The sequence below is a fragment of the Solenopsis invicta genome, chromosome 2, assembly GCF_016802725.1.
Source record: "Solenopsis invicta isolate M01_SB chromosome 2, UNIL_Sinv_3.0, whole genome shotgun sequence".
Lineage (NCBI taxonomy): Eukaryota > Metazoa > Arthropoda > Insecta > Hymenoptera > Formicidae > Solenopsis > Solenopsis invicta.
In genome coordinates this window covers 239,763-261,107 of record NC_052665.1, presented here as the reverse complement: position 1 = coordinate 261,107, position 21,345 = coordinate 239,763, and the positions used below count along the sequence as shown (strand labels likewise).

General features: G+C 34.7%; 1 protein-coding gene across 2 annotated transcripts in view; it reads left to right on the top strand.

Moving 5' to 3' along the window:
• Window positions 1-20,356, top strand: part of LOC120359722 (farnesyl pyrophosphate synthase-like) — a 71,562-nt gene extending 51,206 nt beyond the window's left edge. The window contains exons 2-7 of one of the 2 annotated variants that reach the window (XM_039458464.1): window positions 14,704-14,847; window positions 18,213-18,350; window positions 18,420-18,623; window positions 18,718-18,885; window positions 18,975-19,187; window positions 19,257-20,356. In XM_039458464.1, coding sequence (XP_039314398.1) covers window positions 14,704-14,847; window positions 18,213-18,350; window positions 18,420-18,623; window positions 18,718-18,885; window positions 18,975-19,187; window positions 19,257-19,457 — 1,068 coding nt within the window. In that variant the 3' untranslated portion in view covers window positions 19,458-20,356. Of the gene's footprint in view, window positions 1-14,703; window positions 14,848-18,212; window positions 18,351-18,419; window positions 18,624-18,717; window positions 18,886-18,974 lie in introns of both variants that reach the window. The other variant, XM_039458460.1, reaches the window with a different exon arrangement.
• Window positions 20,357-21,345: the final 989 nt, after the last annotated feature.

The following is a 21,345-nucleotide window of genomic DNA, read 5'->3' as shown; positions in this document are numbered from 1 at the left end:
ACAAGCACTCATCAATACTAATATTGAAACTAATGCTAAATCGTATTCGAGATTTATGTATAATGGAGTCTTCTATCACAGTAATTCTTATGACAAAATGTATAAATGAAATAATAGTGTTATACGTACGTATTTAGGAGAATTTATGACAATTACAAGAATTATTTTAGTTTTTTCAGAGACCGGTAATAATTCGTTCGTAATTGTTGGTACATATTTTCAAATATTACCAGATAAAGTACTGTGTTCGCATTCTAATTTTTCATCGGCCAGTTATTCTTACGCTGTAAGACAAACAAATAACATTGTAACATTACTTCCCGAACAGATTACTAACAAATGTATTCTTTTACCAGGTGATGATGACGAAAGAAAATATATTATTTTATTGGTTAATAATGTAGAAACGGATTAAAATTAAAATGATTAATAATATAAAAATATTTTAACAAATTTGTAAACTTAGTGTAAAACTAAAAATGTACAATAAATTATTAACGATATATATTACATATAATTTATATATGCGTATATCATTATTGAATCGAAGATTATTAATCACAAAATAGGCTTAATTATATATAGCTGATATAAATCGATCGGAGCAATAATTGAATATATATTCGATCAGCAAGAAATCACAGCATCGAATACTAACACTTACCAATATTTACATTTAAATAATAAATCACTAAAACACTAAAATCGCATACTCTTAATCAGTGTTTCCATGTCTACACCAAATTAACATGGCTGCGTTCAGCAGAAAAAGCAGCTTTGCAACTGTTGTAAAATTCTTTGATATGATTGGTTCTTGCCCTTAGTTCCTGCTGGATCTAAGTGCACAAACCAATCAGATTAAAGAATTTTACAACAGTTGCAAAGCAGCTTTTTTTGCTGAACGCAGCCAATAAATATTGATACATACTGACTGATACACTTAACATTGACGCTCAAATGCTTAAAATCGACACTCACACTATTGGGTGTTTGCACCAATCCAACACCGAATATTGATGGTCACACCCAACCGACACCCAATATTGATGCTCAACGCTTAACCGACACTCAATATTGATGGTCAACACTCAACATACACCCAATATTGAGGGTTAACACTTAACTTTGATGGTAAACACCCAAATTTGAGTGTTAACACCTAAAATTCAATGTCTTTTTTCGTAAGGGATATTTTTATATAAATGCGAAACATGAGTAAAAGAATGTTAACATCGAAAATACGGCGATAACCTAGAAACATGGAAGTGTATTCATGTAGTGGACATTCAAATATGCGGTGCTGCGTATTTTACGCATTTATTATTTTAATATAAAATACAAATTTTACAAACCTTTTCCGTTCTTTGCAGTTGTTTGGTAGCAATGGATAGCGAGAAGTATACAAATACACTGGCAACGAAAAAGTTGTCTTTTGTGCGTCATCTATCTGTAATTAATGGCAGTTAAATGTAAGGTGAAAGACGCTGAAATATTTGACACTACCCAGTTGGTCCATTATTTCGGTTATATTAGGCAACGGGTATGCGTCGCCTATTGTTTTTTCGTTAAGTGCGCGGTAATCTATTACGCCACCGCTTGTTATCCTTTGAATCGGCTTTCTTGGGAACAATTCATAGAGGGGAGTTATATGGAGAGTTGGAAAATTTAATTACATCGTCTTCCAATAGGGCTTTAATCTGTTTATCAATCTTCTCTTTATGGATCGCTGGAAATCTGTACTGTTTTGTATGTATAGGATTTTTGTCAACAGTGGGAATAGTATGCTTCATGACGCTGGTATATTCTAACTTGTCGCTGGAGATGTGGAACACGTCGCTATATTTTGCGATTAGCCGTTCTACGTGGGTGGCTAAGAAGAGATTGAAAAGTTCTAGCCAAAAAAGTTCTTTTACTTTTTCGGTGCGGATTTCTTTGGAACAAAATGTAGAAAAAATATCGAAAGTTTCGTTTTTATTTAAGGACCCGTCTCACATATGCCCTAGGGCCAATTGCTAGGATTCCAAGAAAATGTCAAATTCCTGCAGCTCGATGACAAGGACTGAAACTGAGATGTCTCGATCTTCGATGTTGAAAGTGCGTAGATAAGCTTTGCCGTTTCGGTTCGTTACAGTAGCGTCTCCTAAGTATATGTTCTTGTTGACTAGCAACCGCGGCACATATCCGGTTTTGATACCGTGATTTATAACGTTTTCGTGGAAAATTGCATTTGATCGTGCCGGGATGTTTATTACTTTCCGGCTTGTAAAAGAGAAGATAGAATGCCAGGTGACAATTTGTTTAACAAAATCTATTTCACTGGCATTACGAAGAAATTTTGACCCAAAAATACCGTCTTGCGATATGGGGAATTTATCGGGGATTACATGTAGTACGATTTTCCGGTTTAATACTTCCGTTGACCCTAGGGTTTCGACGCGACCGTCGGTTATATCAGCTAATAGTAGGGCGTTCTTTATGTCAATAGAAATAAAAAAGATAAGTTTGTTTTTCCTTATTAAATTAGGTGATGCACCAGTGTCTAGTATGAAAATGGTCCTTGGCGATAATCCGGCCAAGAGCACGATTGCGGGGGTGCGGTCAAAATCGTGTTCTAATTAGTGGATTCCGATTTGTGTCTCTCCTCTTTGATCACAGTTGCTTCTACACATTTTACCGGACGCGTTGAAGATGGGTCGGCTCAAGCTTGGTTCGGAGCGTTCAAGCGGCCGGCAAAGTTTTCCTGCTGCGCATGGTTGTATTAGCGTTTCTGGCATTGATTGATTTCGTAGCCCGGGTTTTTGTAATAACGGCACCACACAGTGGCGGAATAATCTTGATTCGCGGATTGATCGAATATGGTTGGTTCCTGTCGATCGTCGGTTTTTGAATTTCCGCTGTGGGTCTTGGTGTTCCCTATTCAGGTAGCGTGATTCGTCAGTACGATCGTATGAGGGTTTAACGGATTCACGGTAGCGATTGGGATCTCTGTTCCTATCGGCCCGTCTTTGCACTCGATCATGTACATTTCTCCTCCTGTACATCAGTCTTATCTTTGCCACAGATTTTTGAATCTTCAAAGCAAGTCAAACAATCTTTTTAAACTTGGAATAAATGCCCCATTTCCAACAAAATGGATTCTGCATGCTCAATCATTTCCGAATCTTTTATTCCCGCCTATGAAAGTAACGTGTTACATTATTATTATCAAAGCGAATCAGTCTTTTCGTGTATAACTTTAGTCAGAAATATTTCCTCGAAGCGTTATTGTTTTGAAATTAAGATCAAAGAATTCGTTGATTCAAAACTTGTGAAAACTCGAAATATTTTTAAGTAACAAAAAGCTGCGTATATAAAAAATTTAATGCAAATTTGATAAATTTTTTAATATTTTTAATGTGTATATATGTTATACAATCATGTTAATATTTTTCTAATATCATTTTGGAAGATTCAAGAATTTACTTTTGACTCAAAAATTAATTAAAATTGTAGTAAAAAATTCATGGAAATAAAAAAAAATTCGAAAATTTTTTATTTACTAAGTGCATTGCTGCAATTCTTCGTTCAAAGCAAAAGAATTTGCTATCTAAAAGGTCCACTTTATTTCAGTAAAAATCATAATTCTAATGCACCTTGTATGATTATCATTTTTGTGGAAGTCATTGCAGTCTTTTGTTATTGTAGTTTTTAATGTTTTACACTGGTTGTTCTACAACGGATGCATCACAATCTTTGTTAAACAGTATTTTTCTTTTGTCCGTATTGTTTGGAAGAACATCTTTTTGAGCTTTAATTTTCTGAGATTTAATTTAATTTATTGAAGTTAGAAAATGCCAGTTTTATATCCATATCTCTTGAGACATCTTTGAATTTCTATGATATCTCCAAAATATACGAAATCGTGAACCAAGATTTCATTTCCCCCACTGTTGAATTATTATTCTGCTTTAGAGTTTTTCTTGTGTGTATCACGAATTTAACCAGTTCATTAATAGTACCAAACAAGAATTTCAATGGATAATGAATAAATATGTTTTTAATAATATATATGTTACGTCCAGAATTCTCGAAATAAATCTCTCGGGTCGGTTGGCAGGTAGAGACTTAGGGAAATAATTCGAGCGAGGTAGGAAGGACGGAACAGGCCTTTTCTCTCGCACACATGTCTTCGGGCGAGTGCGACGAGTCGAATGCGTCAGGTGAGTCAGAATGTAGGTCAGGTGTCGAGAATGACGACCTATGACTCTCATTCAGACTCTTGCATTCGTGTAGTCCTTATTTTGCGTAAACGAATTGAATCGCTTTTACGCGGGATCGGACTAAGTGCAATTTTATCGGAGCGGGAATTAGAGGTGATTGAAATAAAGAAAAATGATTGAAATTAAGAATTACAATTTATTTTAACATAATAAAAGAAATAACCAATGATAGGTGATGACTAAAATAATAATTATTAATTTGCAAATAACATTTTTGTTAGTAGAGAACATGTATAATAAAAAAAGAAAAATCTTATGATCTTAATAAAAAATGTAATTATAACTTAAATTATAATTGATTACATTTGTGCTTAACGAGATATAAATGTGCGTGTGTGGGTGTATATTGTGATCAGGTGATTCTTAGCTATCCAGGTAGGCTTTGAAGCGAGTCGAAGATTTCTTCCAATTCATTGACTACTCTTCGATTTGTTTCGAAATTTTCGTTTACTATATTCTCTATTTGTTCGGGAGTAAATAATGAGTAGGAATGCGGGTTTTCTTGAGGAAACTCTAACGCGGGGGAGTATGGATCTTCCGGGGGTCTTCGAACAGGTGAATCGAGATTACGATGAAAAAAATCGGGGGAAGGTGTAGGAGGAAAGTCGGTAGGAGAAAAAGTTGAATCCCGAGGAGATGCTAAGGGCTCTGCAAAGGGATCGAAGGTAGAAGAAGGTGACCCTGGTGATTGTTTAGAATCTGTTTCTACAGGAGATCCAGGGGTGTAAGAGGGGGAGGGATAACGACAGGGGGAAAGAGACAATGATTCGGGGGACGGATTTAAGACTGGTGGAGATGAATCGGTCGGTTCGCCGCAAGTTCTTAAATTAATTAATGCGTTAGGCAAAACAGAAATTTTTCCTCGCTGATTGTGAAATTTTCCGTAGAGCGATAACGATGCGCCAAGCTTCCGGAGCTTCTTATTTCGACGATTCCGACAGTTTTTAATGGCTCTTTGAGATTTATGTTCAGGGACTCGCTTACGCACTAAAATGAATTTGAGAATTAAGGCTACGTTCTTTCTTTCTAATAAAGGGAAATAAAATTTATATTGTAACTTCTTGAAAGGAGAAAGGAAAAAGTTTGAATTAATAAAAGGAACGGAATTCTTCGTTTCCACTTGAAGCAAAGAAAGTTGCGAATTCAATCGAACGAGAGTTCGATTGTGTCCAGCAGGGAATAAGGAGAGTCGCGGACCCAATCGAAAGAGCTCGATTGTATCCTACGGGAAATAAAGAGAATCACGGACCCAATCGAAAGAGCTCGATTGTATCCTACGGGAAATAAAGAGAATCGCGGACTCAATCGAAAGAGCTCGATTGTATCCTACGGGAAATAAAGAGAGTCGCGGACCCAATCGAAAGAGAGAGTTTGATTGTATCCTGCGGAAAATAAAGAGAGTCGCGGACTTAATCGAAAGAGCTCGATTGTATCCTGCGGGAAATAAAGAGAGTCGCGGACCCAATCGAAAGAGCTCGATTGTATCCTGCGGGAAATAAAGAGAGTCGCGGACTCAATCGAAAGAGCTCGATTGTATCCTGCGGGAAATAAAGAGAGTCGCGGACTCAATCGAAAGAACTCGATTGTATCCTGCGGGAAATAAAGAGAGTCGCGGACTCAATCGAAAGAGCTCGATTGTATCCTGCGGGAAATAAAGAGAGTCGCGGACTCAATCGAAAGAACTCGATTGTATCCTGCGGGAAATAAAGAGAGTCGCGGACTCAATCGAAAGAGCTCGATTGTATCCTGCGGGAAATAAAGAGAGTCGCGGACTCAATCGAAAGAGCTCGATTGTATCCTGCGGGAAATAAAGAGAGTAATAGAGGGAGGAAAGGAAGCGTGGTGAAATAATATTGGATATATTAGTGTTTTGAAAAGTATAATAAATATCTTACTAGAGAGAGAAGGTAGTCTTATGAAAAATAGAAAAAAAAATAATGGACGGCTAAGACTTACTGTTGGGTGAAATTAGTGAAGGTGCGAACGATTTGGCGGAGTGGATTCAGCTTACAACGGCGGACGGCTGGTCGACGGTTGGCACTCAGAGTGTTCGGAGGTTGAAAAGAACTTATTGATTAATTCTCGCAATGCCGCGTCAAATTTAAGTACTATAAATACGAATCCGAACGTCACAAACTCGGACATATAATGCCACGGAATGTGCGACGGATGGAACTGGAGTGAATGAAAAATGAGCGATTGAGCAGAATGAAAAAAAGATTCGGCAAGTGCTCGTAAATGACTGTAAATGACTGTAAGTAAGTGCTCGCGGGCTCCGGAACTCCTTCCTTTTATACCTGATTCTGCCTATGATTTCTATGGAGTTTTAATCCGCAGGTGTACTGTCTCTTATTATTGCCCACGCGCTACCTATTAATTGCGCGACAAGTGTTTCGTGTCGATGGGGTCAATCATCCGCCAAAATCGGCACGTGTCAAGGGTGGACCAGCCGTATTGACTCGACTTTAGCGTACCTGCGCGGTTAAGATAGATCATCTTTTCGAAATTTTCGGTTGCTTGGCTGCATCGTTTTCGAAAGAAAAGAATTGTTACTCCGCAGGACGTAACACGTCTTACATATTTGTTTTTTGTAAAATGTCTAGTTAGATATAAAATATATTTCTTATACACTACTCAAAAAATATAGGGAACACTTTCCAGACACCAAAAATTAGGCTATTTTCAAATGGCTGCAACTCGGCAAAAAATCATCGTAGATAAAAAATAAAAAAAAGCATTTTGAAGCTTGAAGTTTTAACTTTAACGTTCCATCAACAAATTTTTAAAGTTTTTTTAACTTTCTTATCTTATGCAGTAAAAAAACACACCATGTTTTGTTCTTTAAAATTTTGTATCTTTGACATTTTGCAACTCGACAAACGAATTTTTTTCGAACAATTCAAGTAAAGTTTCATAAACTACAACATTTTACCTACAAAATACTTTCTTTAAAATTTCTCTATGATTTTTTTTTTACCGAGATACGCAACTTTGAAGCTAAACTTGCATTTTTTACAAATGATATTCGTACTACGTGAAAAATCATCGTAAACAAAAAATAAAAAAGCATTTTAAAGCTCAAAGTTTCAGCTTCAACATGCTATTAATGATTTTCAAAAATTTTTTCAATTTTTAGTGCTATGCTTCAAAAAAGATACACTGTTTTTTCCTTAAAATTACATATCTTCGACAGCCTGTAGCTCAATAAAAAATTTTTTCTCGACAAATTCAATTCAAGTACCATAAAATATGACTTTTTCTACAAAATACTTTTTTTTAATTTTCCTACAATTTTTTTTTACCGAGTTACAAGACTTTAAAAAAACACATTTTTTACAGTACATTTTTCTAAAAAGTGACGTTTACCGCCGACATTAGCACAATATTAAACACGTACGCACGCACGCACGCACGCACGCACGCACGCGCGCAATATGCACATCCAACCGGCAACCTCTACGTAGTGCACATGCTGTAATGCTAATGTCGGCGGTAAATGTCATTTTTCGGAAAAATGTACTATAAAAAATGTGTTTCTTCGAAGTCTTGTAACTCGGCCAAAAAAATTAGGAAATTTAAAAAAAAAGCATTTTGTAAAGAAAAAGTCATACTTTGTGGTATTTGCATTGCATTTGTCAACAAAAAATTTTTTTATTGAGCTATAGGCTGTCAAAAATATGTAATATTAAGAAAAAAAAAGTGTATCTTTTTCGGGGCATAGCACTAAGAAATTGAGAAAATTTTTAAAAACCATTGATAGCATGTTAAAGCTGAAACTGAGAGCTTAAAATGCTTTTTTCATTCCTTGTCAATGATTTTTTATGAAGTTCGGATATCATTTGTAAAAAATACAGATTAGCTTCAAAGTTGCGTAACTCGGTCAAAAAAATCATAAAGAAATTAAAAAAAAAAGCATAGGCAAAATGTTGTAGTTTATGAAGCTTTACTTAAATTGTTCGAAAAAAATTCGTTTGTCGAGCTGCAAAGTGTCAAAAATATAAAATTTTAAGGAACAAAACAAGATGTGCTTTCTTACTACATAAGACAAGGAAGTTAAAGGAACTTCAAAAATCTGTTGATAGAGCGTTAAAGTTGTAACTTCAAGCTTCAAAATGCTTTTTTATTATTTATCTACAATGATTTTTTGCCGAGTTACAGCCATTTGAAAATAACCTAATTTTTGGTGTCTGCAAAGTGTTCCCTATCTTTTTTTTTTTTTTTTTAATAGTGTATATAATTTTTTACCAAATTAATAAAAAAAATTTTTAGATACGTGTCACTATGGTATGAAGCATGTGTAACAATACAGAAATCACTATTATTTATAATGCAAATCTACTCGAAAAGAGAAATAATAAATTTTGGCGGTGCAATTGCTGTAACAATAGAAACCTTCACCTCGGTAAGATAACTTAAATAAGAAAAAAATGCTATGACCATATCTACTTATCATTATCAAGTACGTTGAATTATTTGTTTTAGGTCACAAATACGGCAGTATCCTTCATGACGGTAATTTTTTCAATATTTCATAATCTAGTGCAGAAAAAATAACTGTTTGTAGCAATAAACATATGAAAAAATTATATATAAAATAGAAAGCAAGATATAGTTTGATTAAATAAGATAATATACTCCGTTATTTATTTAACAATAAATAATGAATGAAAGTTATTAATACAAGTATATCACATTGTTCTTGAATAATATATGTACAATAAACTAAATCCTTTAACTACGTCATTCATGGCTGAGGTAACTGCAATTAATAAGGAAATGGATATTGTGGTTGATTCATGGCACAGGATGACTGTTTCGACTTGTACTGTTTCGAAGAGTTCGTTAGATACCTTGTTGGCTTGTAAAAAGGATAGTTTTAACTTATATATCAAATTTTTAAGTCCAACGGTTAAAGATTTTCATAACAAAATTATTTCAAATAGAGAGATATTCGACCGATAATGTGACAACACAAATTAAACAAGAATGCCTCCAACGGTAGTAGATAGATCTTTGTGCTTATATTTATTCGTATAACTTTATTTACTGCTTCAAATTCATCAAACCATGCGGCGAATTACTTTTTTAGTCATAACACAGCTCTAAGTTAAGTAAGAATTAGTAACATCACGTTTATTAAATTGAAATTTAATACTTAATGCTAACTAGCATCTAAATATTAAAACCTTTTCCCTCTGATGAATTTGAAGAAGTATATAAAATCACACAAATAAATATAAATACTAACATCTAACTACGGCCGTTGAAGGTGTTCTTGTTTAATTAAAATTATTTCATATTCAAAAAGTAGTAAACTCAAAGTTCGATTTAATTGATGCCCTGTGAGTATTATTGGAAATGAGAAAGTGGATGCGTTGGCAAAGAAAGGTTCAATAAATTTATTTAATAACAAGGACTTTGATTAGTAACAAGCTATGCTTCAAAGAATGTACTGTACTAGTTATAAAAGAAATAAAAATTATGTAATTTAATTGATCTGCTGCTAATATAACTCCACTTCTGAAGAAGTAATGGATAATGAAGTGACTGCTGATTTACCACTGTTAGAGACGTAATGTATTTCACTGATTTTATCGTTAAGTAATTATTTCGTATTAAAATGGTTATAAATTCAAGGATGGCTTTAATCGAGTATAAATGGTTGAACGCTGCATATCTTAAATGGAAATTATATTTATGGAATTACAACAACAAATGGGTACACACGCGCAGAATGATATTATACGTAACCACTCTACATAAGGCAGATTTTGCAGTTAGGCTTGTACGCAATACGCGGAACCTACGCGAGACACGGCGCACGCATTTTTCTCACGCCGGACGTTCGATGGACGTCTAGCGGAGTTGCAAACGTACTTCGAATAAACGTCCATCAGACATACATTGGACGCTCTGATGTTCATAAACGGACGTCCAATGAACGTTCACGTGCAATCTGGATATATTTCCTTGTAAACTTTAATATTGTTATGTATTTAGTTTTCTGTGTCATGCTTTAATATAAGTTTCTTTGAATCTATTGCCGAGATTGGTTCCTGGGAGGCACATTTATGTTCCCAAATCTTTGGAGGATAAGATTGAACGAGCCAGAATATACAAATTTGTTAAAAGAAAATTACAGTTGGGATAATTGGCCAAAGTTCTGATTATTGCGCATCATCAAATGTGGTGTGGTACTGTGGTTTTTTTAAAGCCAGAAATCCAGAGGCCAAGAAAAAAAATAAGAAGAAGGCTAACTGCTTTTCGAGGCCGAGCCTGGACCGGGCACATAAAAAAAAAGAGACAGTGTCGAGGTACATCTCTCTCTTTGTCTAGATTGATTTATGATTAATTGAAAGTATCTTCCCGGCTTTTTCTAATCTCTTTCTATCTTTCAGTAGAAAGAGACGGAAATGTACTTCTTTACCCTCTCTCTTGTCCCGCATCTGTCTCTTTTCTTTTTATTAGACTTATTGTTAGCCTTCCAGTATAGATTATAGTTCACTGAGTCGTATCATGGCCGTAACCATGAGTATATACGTTATATGACCGTACCGTGTGCAGCGAGTATTCGTGTTGTTGCATCTTGCCGATGTGATAAGCTTTCTATAACTTGAACAACTTAATAATCAATACCTCGGTTCACGGGCCAAAGCGACACTTTTTTCTGCCAGATCCGTTTGTTTCGCGTAAAAACGCGTCGATTGAGCGTATTCATCAATTTCGAAGATGAGGATTTTAAACCGAATAATTAATTACCGTAATTTATATTAACTAAATCGCACATATGTAGTTTGCACAGCTGCAAACGTGCTACGTATATAAGTATGATATATGTTTCTCTGTTTATTTCGTTATATGTAAGAACGAATGTTTATATTTTGAACTAGTGTTCTGCACAGATATTTTAAAATTATGTTTACATTGATTATCTATATACTGCTTATCAAGATTTTGTTTACACGAATTTTTTTCGTGTAGACAATACAAAGACTGTAAATTATTATAAATAATTATAAATTGAATAAAATACAAAAAAAAACAATTAAACTATAATTGTCAATATATCTGATTTTAATATTAGTAAAATAAAAGTAGATAACATTAAAAACTAAAAAACAATAAAATTTTCATTATATCTGATAAAACATAGTTTACACTATATACACGCAAAATAAAAATTATTAATATTTTACGTATAAGTAACTAAACCTGATCATAATACGTGAACTTTAAAATGTTTTGAAGTCGTACGGCAAATAGTTTAAAGAAGAAAATGCAGAGAAAGAAGTGTAGGGGGAAGTGGGGCAGTTTGATGCAGAAAAGTTCAAAGTCAAATTTTATGGCTTAAAAATTATTAAAGAACGTGTCTGAAAGATTCTATTCATAGCTAAATTCAATAATAATCTTATTCCTATCAAAATAATTGCCTAAGTGAGAAGATAAACGAAAAATAACGTGTTAAGTAAAAAATGAGATTTGTATCATTCTGTCCCACTTATGGGACACATAGATACATCAATTTGAGCATTTTGATACTATATAATAATTGTATCAAACTGATAATAATTTGAAACACTTTTGTAGCAGGAATATATTTATTCGTTAAGAGATCACAATCAGTCTTACATATAATAATAATCAGTCTACTCCTTTCTTCTAATCAACCCTTTTATTTACAGTTAGAGTAACTTTATTTTGTTTTCACTATCAATTTCCTCTTGCATACAGATTATATAATATTGTTATTGCTATTGGATATATTATATAGAGTTCTGATAGGCAGGTTAACGTGAAGATCCAAGCACATGATGTTTGCAAAGACAAAAAAAATTTTTTTAAAACAGATTTTATTATTTTTATAGCTTTATATCCGTATTCACTGTTTTACATATAACATTTTACTTCATTTATTACAATTACGCATTATTTTATAAATTTTTGAAAACGCACGTCAGCGCCAGCGGGATTCGAATCTAAGATCTTCGGAACTATAACCTAACACGTTAACACTGAGCTAATCGTGCACTTGTGATATCGTTTGGGAAGAGGAATACTCTTTCTATAAAGGGTGTCGGTTAAAGTATAGGATTACAGGAAATTTCACTTTATAAATAAAATACTTTTTTTGGGTGAATCAAACTTCAGCGGGGCACATTGATGCGTATCAATGTACCTCCTACTTTGCTGTATCAATGTGCCCCAAAGACCATTTTGTGAAAAAGTAAAAAACTACAAATAAACCAATCAATTTCTTTAAAATAATAAAAAAGTATCCTGTTGTTAGATTTACTAACTCACCTTTCGTATATTGAGATCGTAGAAATATGACACGTCTAAACACATTAATATTTCACGATTTTTTTTATTCGGAGGCACGCAAAACACATTAGCTCTCGCCAAACGCCATCGACTAACTGAATGGTAGCGGGATCGCAGCTGTTATACTTAGGCAGGTATAGATAAGTTTTAATGATGTCGCCACTCGATTACATATTGTCGATTAGGAGATATGAGTGATGCATCAATGTGCCCCTTGCATCAATCTGCCCCGCTTCCCCCTTCGGTTCTTTTATATATATTGGCCTAAATCTACAACTAGTAAATATATTAAAAAGATCTTTAAATGACACGTTTCTTTATTATCTATTGTTTATCAAGAATTTATGTTTACATGAATCTTTTTCATATAGACAATGCAAGAAGTGTAAATTATCCTTTGCTTGACACGAATAATTTAATGACTCTTTTTGTAAATGGTTTTTAAATAGTTAAAAGAAATGTTCTACTTTTCAATGAAAAATTATAGCAATGTAAATTTTTCAAAGTTAAAACAATTAAAAGTTAATGGACACTTAAATTATTACAAAGTAAATGACATTACATGGAAGGAACCCATGCAAAGTATAGTTTGAAAAGATGAATTTTTTTCGGACGCGCACACACACTCACAAACACACACCTTTGCCTTTTTTTTAAAAGGTTCTTATACAATACACAAATTATTATACTATAAAAATTTATTTAAGGAAAAAATATTATAAAGAGTTAACATATTTTAATTAGGGTTGACGATTTCATCCGAATCTATGGATATCCAGATATCCGAGTATCCGGATAGTGATATTATCCGGATTCTATATCCGAATATTTCGGATAGAATATGAAGATCCGGATATCCGAATCAATTCGGATTATTTTTTTTTCATCTTATCTAAAAAGTTTACAATTGGTATAAAAATCCGGATCCGGATTTGAAAATTGTGTTACAAAGAGAACGAAAAGTACCAGCTTGACATTGCCAGTGTCTGTTTATGTTGACACTCACACTCGCCGTTCGAAGGTTGAGCTCGCTAACACGCGGCTTTGAATTATCATTGTCTGGCAGCATTATTGGCATTTAGAAAACGAAAATCTACTTATCAGTGTTTGAGAAGTGTACTATGTCAAAGAAGAGAAGTTGGGTATGGCAATATTGCACGGCTTCCGCAGACAAGCTTGAATATCTCAGTATACCCGCATCATCAGCTGGATCTGAAAGAGTGTTTTCCACGTGTGGAAACACTGTAACTATAAAAAGATGTTGCCTTGATCCTGCCAATGTCGATGTTCTTGTCTTTCTGTTCCAAAATCGGAATCTGTTTAATTAACTTGTTTAATTGACCAATTAAAAAAATATTATTAAGTTATGAAGTTATTATTATAAAACTTCTATATATTATGTTTTTGTTCTATATATTATGTTTTCGTTCTATGTCAAGAAATAAAAATTTATCTTTATAATGAGATCTTTTTTCTATAAGAATCATCTGAATAACAAACAATTTAATGGTTTGGATCCGAACGGCTTCAAATTTGGATCCGAAAGATCCGGATATCCGCTTCAATCGGATATTTAATCTCGGATCTATCTCTATCTCGGATATCCGAATATCCGGATAAACGGATAATCGTCAACCCTAATTTTAATGTTCTAACAAATATAATAATATAACACATAAAATAATGTAATGTAATTACGTAATTGTAATTGTAATGGAAATTATAAATAGAAAAGTAAATTAAAATAATTTTATTAAACTTTTTTTAATGCATTTATATTTGATGTTAAAATATGCTAGAATAAAAATTAAAATATTTATCATCTTGTAAATTATTGATTTTTTGATAATTCTATTTTAGTACGTAGAATAATATCAAAAGTATTACATGTATAAAAAATGATACAATTTCAGTTTTAAAAACAACAATAATCTCTGTCCCTAGCATTATGATGAAACAATGAAAGTATTATTATTTATAACGTTAAAACAAAAACTACTAATTAAAAATAGAAACCTATGTCTATATCTTTATCTTTCTGCTAATATATATTTCATTCATTGTACTTTTGTTTATGTTTGTATTCTATGTCCAACAAGTTGTTTTATTCTATTTACTCTAGATTATAACAAAAATGGCTCATTCTAATCTAACGGAATATATGATGAAGGAGAAAATACAGCTTTTAGCAATATGGCCAAGTATTGTTGAAGACCTCACGGATTCAAGGATAGACAATGATATCCTTAACAGACATATGACAAAAGTAAGTAATAAAGGATTTACGCGATTATTAATATTTATTTCATAATAATATATTATTTCGTAGTTACACGGAGGAAAATAATTAGATAGCATAGGAGATCTTATGTCGCTGTAGCAAAATCTAATAGTTATGTAAACAGTAAAGAGATCAGTTATGAGCATAGTTGATATTTTGATTAGAAAATTTCATAAAACTACTTTTATTTAAATTACTTTCATTTTTTGTAGATCCATCAATGAATGGAACCTGAATTACATACAATGACCTAGCTATTTAATCAGTTTGCATTACACTTTCATTACTTGAATATTATACATTTTAATTATAAATATATGTAAAATAATTAGTTGTAAATGTGATAAACTTACATTATTTTATTTCGTTTGATAGTTCAGATATAATTGATAACACAAATGACAATACTATTAGGAGTACAAATTGAAAACCGCCGTTTTTTATCAAAATTTGAGGATTGATTGTTGAAAAATGGTTACATACTTATTCTTGAAAGTATTGTCCATCGCTGGCCACTACTTTCTCCCACCTTTCGGGCAGCATACGAATCCCGCGTCGAAAAAACTGCTCGTCTTTTGCGACGATCCACGAATCGACCCAGTTTTTGGCCTCTTCGTAATAATGGAAGTGCTGCTCAGCCAGGCCATGCGCCATTGATCGGAACAAGTGGTAATCTGAGGGGGCAATGTCAGGAGAATACGGCGGATGAGGTAAGACGTCCCATTTCAATGTTTCCAGATAGGTTTTAACAACCTGAGCAACATGTGGCCGAGCGTTGTCGTGCAGCAAAATCACTTTTTCGTGTATTTGCTCGTATTGTGACCGTTTTTCCTGCAATGCTTGGCTCAAACGCATTAGTTGTGCTTGATAGCGACGTTCTGTGATGGTTTCACCCCAATAATACCTCTAACTTTGCGCCTTCAAACTTTTTCACCGATCCGGGACGCTCCTTATCCTTTATGCCAAAATCACCACTTTTGTAGCGTTGAAACCATTCTCGACACGTTCTTTCACTAATGGAAGCCTCACCATAAGTTTTTACAATCATTCGACGCGCCTCAGCCGCAGATTTTTTCGAATTGAAGGCAAAAAGCAAAACTTCCCGCAAATGACGCTTATTGGGCACAAATTTCGACTTTTCGATCACAAAAAAATATATAACGCCGATAAAAATTCACAACTGCAATGATAAGGAATTGTTGCCAGATGCCCAACCTTACATTAAAAATTTTTGATCTAACGTTTGGCGCCAGCATTTACCGCTGGCGCCAGCATTTACCGCTGGCGCCATCTACTGGAAAACGGCGGTTTTCAATTTGTACTCCTAATATTATGTTTGATAATAGTATTAAGCCGGTTTATCAATTTGTTAAGTTTTCATAATGATTTATTTGACAAATCATCTCAATGGTTCCTCAATCGTTCTGATAAATCTAGAGATGCGCTACTAAATTTAATAAAAAATTGACTGACAATAAGCCAAATGTATACAAAGACGTCAAAGGATACAATGTCAAAATTATACAATCTATCCGCATACAAAATATCGTACATATTTTATTGTATTAAATGTTACATTTCACTGTTAAACCCCGTGTAGCATTGTCCGGATAGAATGATGATTACTAGGTACACGAGCGCAGGCAACATAATAGAATATAGAAAATATGTACAGTAAAATTCACATAAAGCACGATAAACTTTATTGAGCAAATCAAAGTGATTTACATGGATATTAAGATTTCTCAGTATTCTAACAGATTACCGTTAAAAATAATACAGTTATAAATAATTCACAAATAAAAACTAATTTATTTTTATGCAGATAGAAGAATATAAAATCCCATTTTCAAGACAATTTCATATGTAAATTATATACGAGGTGTGTTCAAAAAGTATCGCGAATTTTGAATTTTCGCGGGTTACGTATATTCGAATTTCGATCTTTTTGTGGCGTTATGTTGGTACTCATGTCTCTCACTTATGCCGACAAGCTCGGCCATTTTGAATGTTCACTTAATTGTTGACAGCTGCTTTGCTTGCACGTGTTTTGGATCGTCTTCGATTTTTACCTATTCAAAAAAATGGATCAAAGAACCTGTATCAAATTTTGTGTGAAAAACGAAATTAAGTGCGCGGATGCATTCCGAATGTTGACTGTGGCATACGGAGAAGCTACCTTGGACCGAAGCAACGTTTATCGGTGGTACAAAATGTTCTCAGAAGGCCGAGAAGATGTGAACGACGAAGAGCGTGCCGGACGCCCGAGCACTTCAACAACAGACGAAAAAATTAATGAAGTGGAGAAAATGGTATTGGCCAATCGTCGAATCACCGTTAGAGAAGTTGCTGAGGACCTAAACATATCGATTGGCTCGTGCCATTCGATTTTTATCAATGATTTGGGCATGAGACGGGTCGCCGCGAAATTCGTACCAAAATTGCTCAATTGCGACCAAAAACAGCATCGCATGAACATTGCTAATGAGATGTTGGACTCTGTCCGCGACGACCCAAATTTGCTCCAGAGGGTCATAACTGGTGACGAATCGTGGGTTTATGGTTATGACGTGGAAACCAAAGCTCAATCATCTCAATGGAAGCTGCCGCACGAACCAAGACCGAAAAAAGCGCGCCAAGTTCGGTCGAATGTGAAAGTTTTGCTGACAGTTTTCTTCGATTGTAGGGGCGTGGTGCATCATGAGTTCTTGCCACAGGGTAGAACGGTCAATAAGGAATATTACCTGCAAGTTATGCGCAATTTGCGCGAAGCAATCCGCCAGAAACGCCCGGATTTGTGGAAGAACAAAAATTGGCTTTTGCACCACGATAACGCCCCTGCTCACACATCGTTGCTTGTGCGCGACTTTTTGGCCAAAAACAAAACACTAATGATGCCGCAGCCACCGTATTCCCCAGATCTGGCCCCCTGTGACTTTTTCTTGTTCCCTAAACTGAAGAGGCCCATGAAAGGACGACGTTACGCTACGCTTGACGAGATAAAGACGGCATCGAAGGAGGAGCTGAACAAGATAAAAAAAATGATTTTTTGAAGTGCTTCGAAGATTGGAAAAACCGTTGGCACAAGTGTATAATATCTCATGGGGATTACTTTGAAGGGGACAAAATAGATATTCATGAATAAATAAATAATTTTTGAAAAAACACAAAATTCGCGATACTTTTTGACCTCGTATAGCACTTATACGACGAACCAGTTATGTTTTGATAACTCACAGTAGCCTCGCAGTGACATCGTAAATTACACGTGACTCTGTGAGCAAATTGTAACATCACTATAAAGTTTTTTGCTATAAGAGTACACATTCTATTAAACATTTCTATTACAGGTATTAGAATATAATGTGCCAGGAGGAAAACAATTTAGAGCATTAATTTTAATACATGCATATCAGTTATTGGCAAATGAACAACCCACAAAAGAAAATATTCGTCTAGCACGGATTTTAGCATGGTGTGGGGAACTGGTGTGTAATTTAGTGAAACGTATGTACGTTCTAATCTGATACGATTTTAAACATTCTTTAAAAACACAGATTCAAGCTGCTGGTCTCATGATTGACGATATTCAAGACAAATCAGTACTTCATCGAGGACAACCATGTTGGTATCTAAACGATAATGTAGGGTTGTCGGTAATAACTGATGCTCTAAAATTGAAAAATTCTGTATATTATATCTTACAAAAGTATTTCAAAGGGAAAACCTGCTATGTTAATCTACTAGAAACATTCCATAATGTGAGTGAGAATATCTCTTTTCCGATTATGCATAGGTTATGATAACTATTTTTTTCCTCTGACCAAGCATTTATGTATAAAAATATTTCAACAGATCATATTAAAAACATTAGATGGCCAAATATTAGATCTACAGTTGTCTAAAAATTTTAGCAAGAAGCTAAATCTGAACTTATTCACAATGGATCAATACAAGTGTATTGTCAGGAACAAAACGTCGTATTATTCATTTGTTTGTCCAGTATTCCTAGCAATGAATTTAGTAAGAAAAATTTAAATTTTTCCCAATCAAAAATAGCTTCTCGAAAAACATCAAAAATAAGTAAAAAATTTTCGACATCGTTGTTGTAGGCTGGAATAAAAGACCCAGAAAAGTTTAAGCAAGCAGAAACGATTTTATTGGAAATTGGACATTTATTCCAAGTCCAAGATGACTTTTTGGATTTCTTTGGAGATTCAGAAGCCATTGGCAAAGATAGCACTGATATACAGCAAGGAAAATGTACGTGGTTTATCGTAATGGCTCTTCAACGCGCGACTCCGGAACAGCGTGAAATTTTAGAAGTGAGTACCATTGGTTTAATGCACTATTTCATCACTCTGTTATATAAATTCTTTTCTTTCTTTACGCAGGAGTGTTACGGATTTTCGGATCCGGAAAAGGTTAAATGCGTGAAACAACTGTTTAACGATTTAGATTTACATAAAGTATGTATATCGTACACAGAACAGGCATTTAATCTATTACGTGAACGTATACAGGAAATGTCATGTGGGCTCCCGCATTGTTTTTTCTTGGACATATTAAACATACTTTATCGCAGAAGATCATAAAACAATCGTGTATATTAAAGAAAGAGAAAAATATGTTAATATTTTATCAATGTATATTTTATATATACATATACAATATAGATACTTATGGAGGATAGCATCCGAGCATGCATGCAAAATTTCAAATTCTACATTCTTTTTTCTTTAAAAAACTCGATATCAATTTATATAAATTTCTGCGGCGCTCTGGTGGGATCACCATAGATTGATAGACTGAGTCAAAGATAAAGCCTAAATATCTGCACTTTTGTGAGGGTAAAAGTTGAGATTTAGAGTAATTAATAAAGAGTCCCAGCGAGGATAACAATTCAATTGAGGCGTCTAGATTATCTAGACAGTCTTTTTTTGAAGAGCCTGTAATCAGAAGATCATCCAAATAGATGACTGAACAGTATCCTTTTGCCTTTAGATGGGCAACTACTGGACGTAGAATTTTTGTGAAAATGAAAGGGGCTGTAAATAAGCTAAAAGGGAGAAATGTAAATTCGTAAGTTCTTCTTCGCTATTGGAAGCGGAGAAAATGACGATATTTTTGAGCTACAGAGACTAGCAGATAAGCGTCTTCTAGATTAAAACTCATCCAGGAATCCTGGATCATAAGTTAGACTACTGTACGCCAGTCTTCTAGCTAAAACTGCTGTGGACAAAGGAAGGTATTGGTATTGAGGTTCTTAAGGTTCAGTATAAACCTCATCCCTCCTGACGATTTTTTGATTAAGAAACTCTTTGATTAAGAAAAAATTGGACAAAAATTGATTTTCAGATAAAGATGTAGCCACTATAGCTCCTTTATCTACTAGTCGCAAAATTTCCTTGTCGCATAATTCCGCCATAGCGGATAAGAAGTTGGGTTCCTGCAAATATGCGTGGGGAGGTAGGGGGTAAGTAAACGGAATGTGCAAACGGTAACCCTCAATAGCTCAAAGAACCTTGGAGTCCTTTGTTATTTCCTTCCATTTATGAAGGAACAAAGACAGACGTCCTGCCGACCTTACTTGTACTAGCAGCGCGTTCGGGATCTGGAACGACGAACTCGGCTGTGGCTCGTTGGTTGCTTCGCCCATGTCTGGCAAACCGAAGATGAGATCCGTTGCACAGGGACCTTGTAGTTTAACGGCTTCTGCTGAGAAGCGTGTTGCCGTATTGGTTAATTACTAGCCTTAACTATCTTTGGCTGGGCAAAGGTAGACTTCGATATCAGCCGCCCTGTTTTCTCGCTTGAACTGCCTTCAAGTCTTCTGCGAAATTAGCTCCAAACAGCCAGTCGTCGACCTTGGATGAATCCGCTGCCGATTTACCGACAAAAGTCAGACAAGGTTTTATATACGCCTGTCTGGCTAGGAATAGACGAAACTGTAAATCCGCTATAAGGTGAAGTCCCTCTGTTAACTTTGAAATAATATTTTTCAATTAGTCGTTTTGGGGGGTAGGTTAGCTTGATGTAGTTTCAGAAGGTCGGTTATACCAAAGCGTTCTGAAACTAAATGCGTTCAAGCAGGCCCCTAGCTGAATTTGCCTGTTGAATTGAAACTTGTCTCTTTTTAGAAGAGACTGTTGCTTGCCGATGACTGCCTTTAGTTCATTGTTGATTTTTGGCGGGCCTAGACTCAGAAGGTCGCCCTTGAGCTCATATTTTGACAGCATATATTGGCGCAGCTCTTCTTTCAGCCTTAACCAAGTCTCAGATCTTGTAGACGCAAGAATGATAGGATCCCATTTTGAGTTGTCTGTCGAGCCTTGCTCTTCGCCAAACAATTTGTTAACCAGAGAGGTTATCTCACCTTCCTCCAGGTTGGCTTCCTCCTGAGGCTCCTCCGAGATGAAAAATACAACTCTGTGACCGTTAGGCACATTAGTTACCTGAGTTTCTAGTAAGAAAAAAAAAGAG